This window comes from Eriocheir sinensis, unplaced genomic scaffold (assembly GCF_024679095.1).
Source record: "Eriocheir sinensis breed Jianghai 21 unplaced genomic scaffold, ASM2467909v1 Scaffold408, whole genome shotgun sequence".
NCBI classification, from domain to species: Eukaryota; Metazoa; Arthropoda; class Malacostraca; order Decapoda; family Varunidae; genus Eriocheir; species Eriocheir sinensis.
The window spans coordinates 297432-315000 of NW_026111730.1; the positions used below are offsets into that span (position 1 = coordinate 297432).

General features: G+C 42.5%; 1 protein-coding gene across 1 annotated transcript in view; it reads right to left on the reverse strand.

The window, feature by feature from the left end:
• The window catches only part of LOC126992147 (WSCD family member AAEL009094-like), a gene marked incomplete at its 5' end in the record, with an annotated part of 132206 nt that overhangs the window by 56607 nt on the left and 58030 nt on the right, over window positions 1-17569 (reverse strand). Inside the window, 1 exon segment of the mRNA XM_050850809.1 lies at window positions 11059-11194. Coding sequence (XP_050706766.1) covers window positions 11059-11194 — 136 coding nt within the window.

Below are 17569 nucleotides of genomic sequence, written 5' to 3' on the forward strand. Positions count from 1 at the left end.
GTAGAATCTCTTCATGCGTGTGATAAAGACATTGATATTAGTTTTGGGAATGTCTCCAGGGCGGTCAGAAATGCGTGTAGGATGCTTAGGAGAGCTAAGTTAACCGATTGTTCACCAGGCTGGTCAGTTAAAGACGATAAAAGCCAAAGCTGGTGGTGAACATTGAAATCGAAGACGAAAATTTCAGCGAAGGAAGAGTGAGTCAAGATGTGCCTAACATTGAAGTTTAAATAGTCAAAGAAGTTTACATGGTTGGTCAGATTAGGTGAAAGACGAACAGCACTGACTTATTTATTAATATAATGACATGTCTTGGTCAGACGGTGAAAAATAATGAGTAGTTAAGGTCGTTGGGACGATAACAATATTAATATTGTATATACAGACGCAGCATCCGGTTTTGGACTCAAATTTACGGTATATTAGCAATGAAGATAATTTATTGTCAGTAACCTCAGAAACCTGCGTTGTGGTTAGGGAGAGAAGATGGGTCTCGGAACACCTTCACCTTCGTATATACCTCGCCGAGAGCTGCTTGCGTCAGGTGTGGCAGGTGTCTTGCTGCTTATTGCTGTGCTTATTATTTTTCATAACCACAAAATAGTAGGAGTAATAACAATAATAGTAATAATAATAATTATAATAATGATGATACTAATTATGACGATAATTATAGTAATAACTATAATAAAAAATGATCATAATAATAATGATAACAAAATATACCAACTGTTACTTCTAGTACAACCTTCGGTAAAGATTCGTTTTAGGTCCGTGCCAGTATCTCATAATTTACTTTATGAAACATCATTATCTCTTCATATATCTTTTCTACAAACCTTCAACAGTCATGGAAACGCTTTGAAAATCCAATTCAAGGCCTTTTTACTCTTGTAAATAGGGGAAGCGCGTCGCCTCCTCTGGCGACGGCCGCGGCGATGCTGCAGCCGCCGCAGCCGTTAAATAGCTCGCAGAGGGTTTAGGGTCGGGGAGCATATTTAAACTACTCCAACCGAACTTTACGACCTACTAACGGGGGTCTACGCCCCCCTCGACACTCCCTTCTAACCAAGGGGGGCTACGCCCCTCCCTGGAACCCCCCCCCCCACACACACACACATATGTATGTGTGACTTATTTCAGCTACGAGGTATTTCTCGCAACAACGGCTGCAGCGTCGCCGCGGCCGCCGCCAGAGGAAGCGACGCGCTTTCGTAACCCCTATTTTCAAGAGTAAAAAAAAAAGTCCTTGAATTGGATTTTCACAGCGTTTCCATGACTGTTGAAGGTTTGTAGAAAAGATATATGAAGAGATAATGATGTTTCATAAAGTAGATTATGAGATACTGGCACGGACCTAAAACGAATCTTAACCCAACCTTCATATCCATATCTATAATAACATACACATATATATGTTATGAATAGATTGGCAATAATTATGATGATAATATCAATGGCATAATAATAATAATTATATATATATATATATATATATATATATATATATATATATATATATATATATATATATATATATATATATATATATATATATATATATATATATATATATATATATATATATTATTTTATATATATTATTTTATATACTCTATGTATTTTATAATATATTTTATTTTATTTTTTCATTATTATTATTATTTTATTATTATTATTATTATTTTTTTTTACGTTTTCGCCTATGGCTCCGGTTGGCTTTCTTGGAAGGGCGTAATGCCGGTCCCCAGTCCGTTGTGGTGCAGGCAAGTTTTTATAGTAGCGCCATGATAATAATAATGTTAATAATAATAATAATAATAATAATAATAATAATAATAATAATAATAATAATGTTAATAATAATAATAATAATAATAATAATAATAATAATAATAATAATAATAACAACGATAATAACAATAATAATATAACAATGGTAATAATAACTACTACTAATCATTAACATTGCAATATAGTTTGTTAATAATGGACAATAATATTATTAACATTATTGTTGAGAAATATCGACAAGTTGGTGGAGATGAAAGAAGACACGGGTATAGGGGTGAGTCTGTATTCGCCGATGCTTCTTCGTTGGGGGGGAGGAAGCTTCCGTGCTGTTTGAGCCCAGTCACAGGGTTAATGTAGAGTTGGGGGCACATACATTATAGTTGCGCATGGCTATGATGCTCATCTTCTCATTGGCCCTTAATTTATTATTTGGGTAAAAACAAAGTGAAAGGGAGACACCCGAATGATCACAAGTTTCTCCGGATAGCCATTTATCGACGAAACCAAAAGGGGGATGAATAGCTGGGTAGGCTTAAGCCCCGTCCACACTGTTCCGACTCTGGGCCACGACAACCCAGCGACTTTTCCATTTGACAAGTTGGTTCCCACGCTCCAAGAAGGGGGGGGTTTATTGGGGTCTTGGTGTCTTGCCGTCAGTCTGGGACATTCGGCCAACTAGTTGCCAGCATGTCGTGCTAACCCTCACGACTCCAGACTCCCGTCACGACGTCGGCGCAGCATTCGGCAACAGTCTCAAGACCTCTTTCAAGACATGCCCGACCCTTTCACATCAACACCCAAGACCTCGTGTACCCTAGAGTCGTGGGTAGTCGTGGCCCAGAGTCGGCACAGTGTGAACGGGGCTTTAAGCCCCGGCTCTGTGTATAAGGCTGCTGGGCGCCATTGTTGGCCCTTCGAGCACCGCGCTGACTTTGAACTGAGGTAATAAAAACATAATTTTACCTATTTTGGAAGCGGATTCGGCTGCTTTTTAATGTAACAATGCCTTGCTGCCTAGCCTTCAGCTGTAGCAACATGCCACAGAGGGGATACAAAGTGTATAATTTAACTGCAAGGCAGCTGAGAAGACAGAGGCGTGCTAACAGTCAGTCGTCTTGGGAGGAAACCATCGGTTATGACAGCAAGACACACACACTGCCATTGTGTGTGTCTTGCTGTCATAACCGCCTTCCCTTTGTACTGTCTATGGAAATCATTGTGAGAGAGGCACAGCTACAAGGATTGAAACAATCGTTCACATCAGGTCAGGACATCGAAGCTGATGAGGGAAGCTGTGGCCCATATGGCCAAAATTATTGGGTGTGATCTCTCCCACAGGGCTCTTGCTGTTATTACAGACTCACGATGGATATTTCACAGTCTCATCAAGGCCACAGTCTAATAGACTGGACGTGTTACAAGAGTTTAGATGAACAGAAGCTAACTTTTGGTGAGCCGTACCTGTCTTGGTAAAACTCTAGAGAGATTTTAATGTGCGGGGAAATATCACTCTTTCAGCGGTGATAGGTTAGATTACTATTTGCTCATGTGAAGGCCGGCTCTTCAGCTAGAAACTCCTATAGGTTGGGTTATGAGTGCATCCTTATTTAATAGCCTAATATATAAGGTTGCGCAGTCTTCATTTTCATGGGTACCAATGAGGTGCAAGAAGAATATACTTACATACTTAAAAAAAAAAAAATCCTGCTTAAAAATCCTACTTTCACCTCCCCGTGGTAAGCAGGGGGCAACAGATGATATCATCTGGCTAACGGAAGAGGTGAGCGATCGTTAATGAACGTATGAACAATCGGACTTGGAGGTGAGTGATAAAACGCGCTTTTCACTTAATATTCTGCCGCGCTTTTGATAGCAATATATCAGCAACGTTTGCCGCGCTTTTGATGTCAATCCGCGCTTTCGTAAAACGCCGATGTCATTATAATGTGTTGAAGACATGTGCATTTTCCTACAGTATTCTCTAAACCTAGCAGTTTTGACCCTCAAGCAAAATAAAACATGTTTACATGGCCTTAGTATTTTACTGTATTATTTTTTTAATCAACATTAAGTATTTAAATTAAATTAAATATTATTGAACTATAATCATTGATGACTTATCTTCACAATACCTTGGAATCGCACAGAACATTTATTGCAGCAATAGTGTGTGTGTGTGTGTGTGTGTGTGTGTGTGTGTGTGTGTGTGTGTGTGTGTGTGTGTGTGTGTGTTAACACAATAAAAAGAGCAGCACGGCAAGTAATGGAATCAGGGCCCCTCCACCCCCAGATAATTAGTTTACACTAATTTTCTCTCCATATGCTAAAGTTTACTGCAAGCAGGTAATGGAAAGGAAGCAAAGTGTCTTTGCATTGATGGAGCTTGGGTAGTGTGTCAGCCACGTGGCCCATGACAAGTATATCAAGGCTCATGACGTTCAGGAGGCAGCGTCCCTCCCTGCAGGCAAGGGTCAGGCGATGAAGGGATATGTAGGTAATAGAAAGACTTCCCCAACTGCTGCCGATCATGTTTTACAGCGATAAGTATTGTTAAATCCATCCATCACGGCAACAACACTCAAAGAGAAGCATCCAGACTTGTGTGAAGTCTTTCCGTACTCTCTGAGCGCTGCAGCCCCTCATGATCGTCAGCAGCCCGCCGTGACACGCCTATATCACAGGCTACGTGGGTTACTGAGTGCCTAAACTGAGACAGTGGCTGATCGTAAGGCTAATAATAATCTCCTGTCACCTTCTTACGGCACATTATAACGGCTGGTGACCAAATTATGGTAAAGTATAAGGGCGTAATGGTGGGCTGGCGATACCTGTTGATGTAGACACAAACTGTCTCTTATTTACTTTCCCAGAGCTCGTTGGCTACTGGCTCTCTGCTGGCTGTTAGAGGAAGGTGTGCAGGTCTGACACAAGTGTGCTCAGTTTCATTGGACGACCCGTACGGCTGTGAAACAGAAATACAAAAGAGAGCGTGTGCTAGCGTTTGAAAAGCGCGGCGGAAATAGGGCCAATAATGGCGTCCAAATCTAAGGTTGTCGGGACTCTCTCTATCAAGGGACTCTAGCTGCAGGTTGCCGTTGCGCGATAATTCACACTTCAGAGTCGGGTGAACTAAAACTAAAAAGCGCTAGTTCAATTACGCTTGTTCTTGTGCTACGAAAAAGAGATAGGCAGCTCAGAAAAGCTACCTAATAGTCTTCGTACTTCTGATGAAGCGGTGCCTGAGTGGTCAGCATGCGGGCGCGGTGAGCCCAAGGACCTAGGTTTCAGTCCACCGACACACGCTGACAAATTTCAGTCATTGCTGGGTGGCAAAAGATTACCTGCATGCTGACCACATCTTCAGTCAAACCTAACTTCAGCGAATTCGTTCAGGTGGAGCACCGGGGGGGGGGGGGGGGGGGGGGCGTGGGCCCAGCAAGAGCCATACATCCCGGCAGCCACTATAAATAAAGTTCGCCTCCGCCACTAACGGATTGGGGTCGCCCAAGAGAACCCTAAAGAAAACCTACCGACGTTATAGGCAACACCTAAAAAAATAACAATAATAATAAAAATAATGCTCGTTACACTTCTTGAAATCACACCAAATCTATTTCTCTAACTTACCAAAAAACTCTCATCAACTGAAAGTGTCAAAACCTTGGTTTATCTTATTCCTCCAGAGACTTTTTGAACTTAGCCAAAAATATCTCTAACAGTTTCACCTTTTCGTCTTTCCTACCTTTCTTTAGTCCCGATCGTAAGGCTAATAATAATCTCCTGTCACCTTCTTACGGCACATTACAACGGCTGGTGACCAATTTATGGTAAAGTATAAGGGCGTAATGGTGGGCTGGCGATACCTGTTGATGTAGACACAAACTGTCTCTTATTTACTTTCCCAGAGCTCGTTGGCTACTGGCTCCCAGCTGGCTGTTAGAGGAAGGTGTGCAGGTCTGACACAAGTGTGCTCAGTTTCATTGGAAGACCCGTATGGCTGTGAAACAGAAATACATATGAGAGCGTGTGCTAGCTTTTGAAAAGCGCGGCGAAAACAGGGCCAATAATGGCGTCCAAATCTCTCTATCAAGGGACTCTATAGGTAGGCTGTGTGCCGATTGCCTGGGCCGTGGTTCCAACCCGAGCCGGCGGATTCGTCGCTAGGCCTGCTAATCACGGAGGCACTCACAGGTCCCTCAGCATGAAAGAAAGGAATGCCAGGGAAGCATTGTATATGGCCACGAACTAAAACATAAACAAAAGGACTGGAAATCTGGTGCTGGCCGAGACTGTAACGTAGGTATGCGTAGCAGATATAAACAGAATGAGAACTAAGGCGTACGCGTCCAGTTGAATGACCCTATATGACGACCTCCACACCCGTTTCCTCCTTTCATCGAGCTGAGTTGCCCCTGTGACTGGGCTAAAAGGCGTGTTGACAGCGGAGCTTCCTCAGTTCCCCTGAAAAAAAATTCATCAAAACTAGTCAGGGATAAACTCACCTCATTACACCAGTGTTTCCTGATACCTCCCTTATTGTTGTTGTTATTATTATTATTATTATTATTATTATTATTATTAGTAGTAGTAGTAGTAGTAGTAGTAGTAGTAGTAGTAGTAGTAGTAATAATAGAGGTAGTAGTAGTGTTTGTAGCAGTATTATTATAATAATAGTAGTAGTAGTAGTAGTAGTAGTAGTAGTAGTAGTAGTATCATTACTATTATTGTAATTATTATTATTATTATTATTATTATTATTATTATTATTATTATTATTATTATTATTATTATTATTATTATTATTATTATTATTATTATTATTATTATTATTATTATTATTATTATTATTATTATTTGTAGTAGTAGTAGTAGTAGTAGTAGTAGTAGTAGTAATAGCAGTAGTAGCAGCAGTAGTAGTAGCAGTAGCAGTAGTAGTAGTGGTAGTAGTAGTGCCATCATTATTATTACATATAATTATCACTATTGTTATACTGATCACCTATTCAGTCTAGCAAACCTCCATGCCTTCACTAATGAGGATACCTTTCAGTCTGCTTTGCGCAGTCGCGAGGGATGAGGGCGGTGTACTCAACTAGTTTTGTTCAAATTGGCCCAGCAAAAATTGATATGCAGATCAACGCTGGCCATGATTAGATTTTTTTTATTTTATAAGGCTGCATCTTTAAATCTGATTGTTGGTATAGGTCAGATTTATTTTAGCCATCAGTTTGTAGTATCGGCCCAATATTGTTTTCTTATCAGGCCAATGATAGGCAATCATAACCAAGCCCGCACCTGGCTGGACTCACTAAAGAAGTTAGTCCAAATTAAATTCCGATATTAAATCCCTCGACACAAAATTAATCACTGAAGTTCGGTTGATTGGTGGTCATCTATGCAGCATGTAATGTGTCTTCAGCCTCTCGGCGACGACTGAAAATTGTCAGCTGGTATGGCAGAATTCGATCCGTGGAGCCAGATTTACCACTTCCCCGTGCTAACCACTCAACCGCCACGTCTCCTCTAAAGCCCCGTTCACAATGTGCCGACTCCGGGCGCGATATTCTCGAAGGTTACGTTGAAGTAGCTTACGTGGCCCTTACGATGACGTAGCGATGGTAATTCACAAAGGACATCGCAGCCCTGCAGGCCGCATCTGATTGGTGGACGACTCGGGGAGCTGAAACGTGACGTCATCAGAGTCGCCAGTGAATCACAGTCGCTTCTTGAGGTGAGCCAGCCAATCACGAGCCAGCCTCACGCCCCGCCACAGCGATGAGTCATCCTCCCTCTCAAACCCAACGTTGCCAGATTGTCGTACTCAGCCTCCTATGTATGCTGATTTCCGACCCAAAAACTGCCTTCATATATAGTTACCGTTAAAATGGTTAATTATATTGGTGTTTTTTGGCAATAGCTATGGCTCAGAAACCGGTAAATACGAGGCTCTGAGTACGATAATCTGACACCGAGTCATCCCACTGACTGCCTCGACGAGAGTTTCTACTAGCCTACTCATTAAATAACAGACTACCCGGCGCCCCCTCGGAGCAGATCAAAGTAGACTGTCTGGGACATTTGGCCAACTAGTTGGCAGCATGTCTGCGACATGCTGCCAACTAGTCTCAAGACGAGTCTCAACAGTCAATTTTTGAAATGGCGCCATATCTACGACAACCACGAATCTGCCGACCGATTGGCCGAGAGTCGCAGACGGTCTTGACGACAGTCTTCCAGTTTGTCTGTCAACTGGTTGGCCGACTAGCTGGCCGACAGTTGCCAAGGAGTTGGCCGACGGTCTTCCTGACCGTCTTCACGACTGTCTTGGCGACTGTCTTGGCGGCAGCCTTGCCGTTCCTTAAAATACGGAATCGCTCTGTATTCGAGAATGAAATGTACCGTTCCGTTTTGAACCAATACTGAACGTCATTTGTTCTTTACGGTATTTTGTTATCTGAATGGTCAAGCAGATAAAATTCAGTATCATAAAATTGTAGTGAGCGCATTTTTCGGTTAATCACAAAACCCGCCCATAAAATTTGTCAAAGGTTCATCCTAAAATACGTGTAAAATACACGACGTAACGTCCCTCCCCCCTTCCTCTTCCTCCACCAGCAGCGTGCTGCGGCTGTCACTCATTGCATGCTCGAGAAATTTTAGGGTTGCCACCCGTTCCTTTAAATATGGATCCATTCCGTATTGGAGAGTGAGATGTTGCATTCCACATTTTTCTGACCTCAGGGTGGCAACCCCAGTTGTGTCTTTCAACACACGAGAGATCGAGGCAAAAGGAGTGCGTGCGTAGGTACTGTGCGGCTTCCAAGTGTGTGCCAGCGAAACGTAACCATGCCCAGAAGTTGTTATTGTGCTTGTGATTGCAAAATAAAAATATAAATTTCTTGATGGCGGCAGTGTTAGCCAATATTTCTGAGCCGACAGTCGTCAAGAACGTCCTTCATTAAGCCCCAGTCACACATTCACGACAATGACTCCCGGCGCCCTCCCGACATCAGAACACGCGCTGACAGTTTTGGAATGTCGCGCTGCCAGACGTACGTAACGACCATCGTAAGTCCATCCCCTTGAGTGCCGATCATAGCCGATGTCGAAACGACGTTGTTACGACGTCGTTGAGATGGACATCCGACGACCGTAGCTTATTCGCGACGGGTGACAGATATCGGGGAGGGCCCCGATTGTTTTGAAAATGTCCAAAACTGTCGGCGTGCGGCCCGACGGTGGGAGGCGTGGTCTGAGTCGGGAGAGCGCCGGGAGTCATTGTCGTGAATGTGTGACTCGGGCTTTAGGCGAAGACTGTCGTCACGACAGTCCCTCATCATTCTTAAGTAGTCGGCACAGACGACTGTGCCGACAGGAAACAGTAAACGTTTGAAAAATGGCCCCGACAGTCGTCACGACTGTCTCAAGACAGCCAAGACTGTTGACGGCAGTCTTGACGACTGCCCCCGACCTCCCTCAGACCTCAACCGGAGGTGACGGTTGGTCCAGACTCTTGCCGACTCTTGTCGTGAAAGTTTCGCATGGAATACTTTTTTGCCCTAACCCTCATGACTCCAGACTCCCGTCACAACGTCGGCGCAGCATTCGGCAACCGTCTCAAGACCTCTTTCAAGATATGCCCGACCCTTTCACATCAACATCCAAGACCTCGTGTAGCCTAGAGTCGTGGGTTGTCGTGGCCCAGAGTCGGCACAGTGTGAACGGGGCTTAAGTTTTATGTGGATGGGTTGTAGTGACGCGTATATCCACCTGTTTTTTTTTTTTTCAATTCTCCCTTTCCTACTATTGAATCAGCATCGACGCAATGCAGTTTAATATATACGAATATTTTAATTATGCTGTTTTCTTGTCTGTTTTTGTGTATGCTGGGGCAATCCCTCATGGCAATTGTTATTGTTAAAAAGTCCAGTGCTTGTTAGGATTATCGAGGAGCACAAGCAATCCCATCAACCTCGGGGATAACATCGAACGTGACCAGTTTTCTACCCACTAGGCCATCGTAGCCTCAGTTTTATAAGTTTTCCTTATTCTTATTGTGTTCCCAGTAAAAATCATAATTAAACAAACATCTGCAATCCACAATATGTAATAATCATGAACCGATCATTATTCATCGGTTCAGTGTAAATATGTCAACACTGAAACAGCATCAGCAGCCAGGAACTCAAACCTTGACAGAGACAAATCACATGTATACTGCATCGGTCCGATGTAGCTTTTCCCTTTGTGGCCCAGTGTACCACCATACCACCGCACATAAAAGCTTTTTTGCAGTAAGTCCATGCTTTGCCGATATTTGCCCATAATGCCAATGTTTCTGGGTGGCTGGTGTGCATGGTGAATATATTGTTGTATGCTGTTGTTGACTTTACTGGATATATTGATGTGTAATGTTGTTGATCAGCTTATGACGATATTCTTATCACTATTGGCCATTCGAGATTGAATGGACAGGCTGGTGATCAAAAGCAGGTGGCTTGCAATGGAGCCAAAGCAGCAGGAGAAACTGAAAAGAAGCAAGGCGATATCACGGGAGGAAAGGCCGTGGTAGCGTCGGTGGCACTGAGCTGAGGCCGCATAGGTGCTGCCCTTGAGCTGGCTTGGGTGTTGGTCGCAAAGAAAGTAGAAGGAAGCATAGTGCAGTGTATTTATTGGAGTGGCTGTAGGAGTGAGATAGTATTCGGCGACGGGTCAAGAAGTGGCTAATGGCGTGGTGCAGGCAGCATGTCTATTAGGTGGCGAAGATTTAGCAGGGATTGCTAGTTGATGGCAAGGAACAATCTCTTCGGAGAATAATGAGAGCCACAGCTGTTACCACTTGTTGGTCACTTGCTGAGGTAATTAAAACGCCATCGTAGGTTGAGATACATTTAATGATGAAATAGCCAACCACAGTATACACCAAAACAGCCAGCCTGCACACCGCCCTGACTTAAACTTAAATGCGCGAGAACAAGAGCACAAATCCTCCGTCTCGTGTCTGCTTAGAGCAGACAGAAAGATATCCTCACTTATTAACCACAGAAGCCTCCACCAAATTCTTGCAAATCACCCAAAAACCTTCCACCATGATGACTTTGTATTCTAGCACTAATGATTACAATCCCATATTCATGAGCACCTGCAATACTAAAACAAAAATCTGAATAGTAACATAGCCGTTAAAATATGAAATTCATATTTCCAAACATTTTAAAATTAAAAAAAAAATTGAGTGCACTGTGCTGATTCGGTCTTACTCACAACGTCCTCCATCCCGCATGTACTTGTCTGGCTGGGCGTGGCCAATGTGGCCGCCACTCTGCCGATTAAATTCCGCCTGGATGGCTAGGTAAGGATCCCGGATCACCAACACAGCACGTGAAAAACTCTTTCGCATCTGGGGACAACATATACTATGAATGTAACACACTACACTTTCTATGGCAAATGTAGTCACAACAGAAACAATAACGAAAAGGTGAAAAAATGGCCAATACATGTGTTAACAAACGGGGGGAAATTTGACAAGTAGGAATACATAACAGTAGAAAAATATTTTTGTGGTGTTTTGATGCCATCATTGTTTGTCAAAGTCATATGAAGAATGGTTGGTTCATTGTTTCAGACTTTAACTATGAAAATTATTAGGCTGAAAAGAAATAGGCTAGGCAGTAATAAAATGGGAAGCATATTCTTACAGGTTCTTGTGCCATAGGATTGTACAAGGAAGAAAGACAGACATGGGTGTGGGCGACCTACAATCAAAACGTTTCATTGAGATAGTGTAAGATAACTTTGTGAAACAAATGGTGAATAAGCTAAAGCGAGGTAATATAACAATATTTTAGACTCGGTGATATATAATAATAATACCACAAAAGGGAATTGGGTAACAATGACCATGATATAAGAAAATAGGATTTAATCTAAGCTTTCTGATTGGCAATTATCAAAACTAAGATAACATTTGACAAATATTAACTGGGTGAAATTTATGGAGAGGTCAAGCTAGTTCGAGCCCAGAGGGGTTGGCAGCCTTTGATGAGAAGTCAGCATCGTGGAGGGAGAAACTGAGTTGGGAGTGTCAGGTCACCAGTTAGGTCAGGGGTCAGAGGACTTGCTCCTTATGACGAAGTTGAAGCCATGAACAGTTTCTTCATCAGAGGGAATAGATTGGCTGAAAATCAATTTATTCCTGCTAGGCTAGCGAGATCTGCATATGCATATACCCAAGATGATGACTAAATCAAAACTAAACAAAATCGGGTTAAAAAGAGTAACGTATAATAGGATGCAAAGAATAGAAACTAACCTCAGAAACATACATACTCAGCTAGAATCGGAAATGAAAAGTTAAATAAGAAACACAAAAGGAAATCATTAAATCAGATTAGAGGCAAGTGACAAACGATGGTTATTTCCACACCTTACACAACGAGATCCAGGGATAGTACTGGCCCTTTTGTCTCAAAGGATAGTAATCCACTCAACAGCAACGACACTAGCACAGCGACAACACCTATCGCTGATCAGGTGTTCAAGGTACTTGAAAAAGAAATGTTATGTGATGAGATGTCAAAATAACCAGAGAGGCAAACATTACAGAGATAAATTAAAGAAAACTGTTACCTGAACATATTTGTCAAGTCTTACGTTTTCTGCGTAAGTCTTACGTAATTTCGGTAATTTTCAAGTCTTACGGCGTAAGTTGAAAATTTTACGTTTTTTCTCCACTTGCGATGTTTTTTTTTAATATGTTTGTTTTAAATATTTTCAAATATATCGTACGCGCCATATTTAAATTCATGTGAGCGTGCTGAGTAACGGTTACCATTACGGTTAGAGTGTGTGTGTGTGTGGGGAGGTACCTCGTGCACCCTGCTTGAGTCCGTCGGAGCCATACCTGTCAAGTCTTACGTTTTTTATACACAAACTTATGGTCTCAAACGCAAAATCTTATGGCAAGACACCACAGTAGCTTAACAGCATGCCTGAACCAGATGATGTTTTCCCACGTGGTCAAAAGGAAGATAGGGATAGCATTTCCAACCCACTAACAAACATGATTAGGAGGTTTCTTTACAACGGGGTGGTACCGTCACTCTGGAGAAAGGTCAATGTTGCGTCGATTTTTAGGAAGGTGAATAAATCAGTAATATTTATTCACCACCCTATTAGTTACACGTTGGCAATAGAAATGGTGTTCGAATCTGTTATGCTAACAATATAAATGACCACCCAGGGAAGCATAAACTGATCAATGGCTCCCAGCATGGGCTCATTAAGGGAAAACTTTGTCTCACTAATCTGTCATTTTACACACACACACACACAAAAAAAAAAGTGTACGAAGCTGCAGATAAAGACGGATATTGTGATATGATATATATATATATATATATATATATATATATATATATATATATATATATATATATATATATATATATATATATATATATATATATATATATATATATATATATATATATATATATATATATATATATATATATATATATATATAATACACACACACACACACACACACACACACACACACACACACACACACACACACACAGAGGTGGGCGCGGTGCTGAGAAATCAGTAGTCCGGTTGCGGTAGTGCGGTACTTTTTCCGGAGTAGTGCAGTTGCAGTAGTGCGGTCCATTTTTTTCTTTCCCAGTGCGGTACGCGGTGTGCGGTATTGCGGTAGCGGTAGTCACTAGTCAATATAAAAACATACTTCAGTGCCTATCCTGGCTATCCATTGACTAACTAATAACTTATGAGATACAAAAAAAAAATAAAGGAGGACTGGGGAAGGGAGAGAGGGAGGTAAGGGAGGAGGAAGTGGGGGACAGGCCGGAGAGTAGAGGACGGGAAGGGTAGGAAAGGGAGGGAAGGGAATGCAACTTTCCGAGGGAGGAGGGAGGGGACAGGGAAGGGGGAGGAGGAGATCAGCGTCATTTGAGATATAAAGAAGTGGGGGTAAGGAAGGAAGAAAGGAAGGAAGGGTGGTGCAGCTGCAGGGATAAGGGTTGAGTGAAGGGGAAGGGGAGGAAGGGAGGAAGAGGAGGAATATTCTCCAGCGTTTGAGCGAAAACGAAAGATTACTAATATAGGAAAGTTATTACAGGAAGAGTGAAACATTATTCAAACTGTCCAACATATTAAGACAAAACACATCAACTGCAACTGTTAATAGCGACTCCCGTGGGAAAGCTGTGTAAGCCCTGGTCTCATGCCATAGATGAAAAGCGCCGGGTTGTGAAAGTCTCTCTCGTGACCGAGGCTCAGGACAAGCGATTGGTCTTTGAGGCGTTTTCAAGACCCTGTGGGAGCGAACTCCCAGTGTTGGAGGCATCTAACACAGTAGTATCTAATTTCCATGCACAATTTTTATAAAATTCAATTTATGGTCACAATTTAAGTTATTTCGAAAGCGCTTTTAATATTTGCCCAAACTGTTAACTCGATTAAATTTCTAACAATGCCTTCGAACCTTAAGTGTGACGTCTGTCCCGGACGATTTGCAGCTCAGTTCTCCAGCTGAGTAAAACCTGCCGCCTCTGCGTTCAAAGATTACATCTTCAGAAGGCTGTGACTGAATGGAAAGTCAAGCATAATGATCTTGAAAAGAAATTCGTAGCCCTTCAGGAATTTGTTTTAAGTAATGTGGCAGTGACTCCACCATTGATGGTGGAGAGGCCCTCCACCGAGACTGTGCCCTCTCCAGACGACCCTCCTGCTTCACGGGAGGACGTGTTACCTGCCTCATAGGTTGACTCCCAGCCTGCCTCACAGGCTAACCCCCAGCCTGCCTCACAGGCTAACCCCCAGCCTGCCTCACAGGCTAACCCCCACCCTGCCTCACAGGCTAACCCCCAGCCTGCCTCACAGGCTACCCCCCAGCCTGCTTCACAGGCTAACCCCCAGCCTGCCTCACAGGCTAACTCCCAGCCTGCCTCACAGGACAACCGCCAGCCTGCCTCACAGGCTGACCCCCAGCCTGCCTCACAGGCTAACCCCCAGCCTGCTTCACAGGCTAATTCCCAGCCTGCCTCACAGGACAACTTCCAGCCTGCCCCACTTAACGCTTCTCTTCCTGCTTCACAGGATGTCGGGTTCCAACCTGTAAGGAATGGAGCCAAACCGAAGCAGGCAACCAAGGATTTACTGACCCCCACTACCTTCAATAGGTTCCAGGTGCTGGCAGACACCATGGAGGATGAGTTCGAGACTCGCCTAGTTGGGGACTCCATGGTGCGTGGCCAGCTGGTTGTGTTCTGTGGTCGTTCATCAAACGGCCGCAGAAAACGTTACTTCTATCCAGGTGCCAGACTGGATGACATCACCGCAGCGTGCGATGATGTCACGAGAAATGTCGACCGAAACACCCTCTTTGTCATTCACGCGGGGACGAATGACGTAAAGACAACCCGTTCTGAGGAACTGCTTGAGAAATACCGCCGCATGATCAAGCAGTATAAACGTAAAACGGATGCCAGTAACATCATAATCTCAGGAATCCTCCCGAGGGTCGGTGCCGAATCTAGCTTTTACAGTAAGGCCTTCAGCACAAACAACAGACTTCAGTCCCTTTGCTCACAAGAAAACGTCCAGTTCGCTAACTTGTGGAACAATTTTTACTACGATTCTGACTTGTTCCTTCCTGATGGCATCCACTTAATCCCAGTTGGAGCAGCCCGTTTCGGGAGGCTGCTCTGTGACCAAGTGGCTCTTCGAAAGCCAAAAAACGCGGAGGCGAGAACACCAGCAGCTCCACCGTAAGGGAGCACTCAACCCGCAAAACCCCCGACTCGAATCACATTAAAGCTTGCTATGTAAACGCTCGTAGCCTACGTAACAAATTTGAAGACTTAGAAGTCCTCGCAGCTACAAATCATTATCACATCATCGGAGTCACAGAATCTTGGATAGACACTTCAAATAGAGATTTCATATATATATATATATATATATATATATATATATATATATATATATATATATATATATATATATATATATATATATAGAATATAGATTACCGGGTTATACCATCTTTAGTCATGAAAGAGAGAACAGACAGGGTGGAGGCGTTATCTTTTATATCCACAACTCTCTCCATCCAGTATCCGTGAAAACAGATATTATAACCAATGTAGACACGGTCTTCATTGAAATTAAAAATAAATCTCATAAAATAGTAATTGGACTTATCTGCAGACCGCCAAGGCAGACTCTTGATATCGACCACGCATTAAGTGAATTATTATTAGAAACAAGTAGCAGTTACGAGGCAGTAATTGTTGGGGACTTTAACTTGCCAGTGAAAAGATGGGGTGAACCGTTGAACTGTCATACAGGGATCGACCTGTACACAAATTTACTAGAAAGTGATTTGCATCAACACGTTCAAGAACCGATTCGGGAAAATAATATACTTGACCTTATCTTTTCAACGACAGCTGATCTAGTTAACGAAGTAAATGTTGGTCCAATTTTTAGTTCTAGCGATCACCGAACAATCACATTCAGCATCAATATGAAAGAAAGTAAAGAAAAGGTGCCTGATTATTAGAGAGCGAATTTCGAAAGACTTCGATCAATTCTAAATAATTCTGACTGGACTGAAATCTCGGCGGAAACAGATATTGATAAATCTTGGGGGTCCTTCACCACAATATTGAACAATGCCATAAGCATATGCGTACCCTATCGTAACAGACGTTCAGCTTTTGAAAAGAAACCCAAATGGTGGAATAACGAAATTCAAAATAGCCTATCTCTTAAAAAATGCGTATACAGTAGATATATATCAACTCAGAGTGAGGCTGACAAACTAGAGTTGGACAGAATTCGCCGCGAAACCAAGAAATTAATAAAACGAAGCAAGAAAAATCTTGAAGAATATATAGCGGAAACAAGTAAATCTAATCCTAAAGAATTTTTCAGCTATGTAAATAATAAAAAGTCACTCACTTGTGGTATCGGACCGCTTGCTAATGAAAATGGTAACCACACGAACGATGAAAATGAAATGGCTACAATCCTAAATAACTTTTTCGCATCCGTATTTACCGACGAAGACTGTTTATCACCTCAACCGCCGGAGGTTAGAAGGACCGAAAAGATGTTAAGTGGCGTGCTCATCGTAGAAAGTGACATTTTACGCACAATTGAAAAGCGTAAGCAAAGCTCCTGGTCCAGACAAAATTACTCCTCGGGTCTTAAAATAAATCAAACATCAAATTTGTAAACCGCTCTCCATCATATTCAATACATCTTTAACAGCTGGAAAAGTTCCGTCGGATTGGAAACTTGCAATGTCACACCAATTTTCAAAAAGGGGGACAAGTGTCATCCAGGAAACTATCGACCAATTAGCCTGACATCGATTGTTTGTAAGTTAATGGAGACTATCATTCGCGACAATATGGTGAAATTCTTCGAAGAAAACAATATAATAAATAATTCGCAACATGGCTTCTGTAGTAAACGTTCGTCTTTGACTAACTTACTTGATTTTTTTCATTATATTTTTGAGGTGTTCGATGAAAGCAGATCAGTAGATATCATATATCTGGATTTTCAAAAGGCATTTGATAAGGGGACCACCAACGGTTGCTCTGCAAACTATTGGCGCACGGTATCTCGGGTAACATTCACAATTGGCTTGCGGACTGGCTGTCTGAGCGGAAACAGAGAGTAGTTCTAAACGGTGTTACATCTAACTGGCTCGATGTCAGAAGCGGCGTACCTC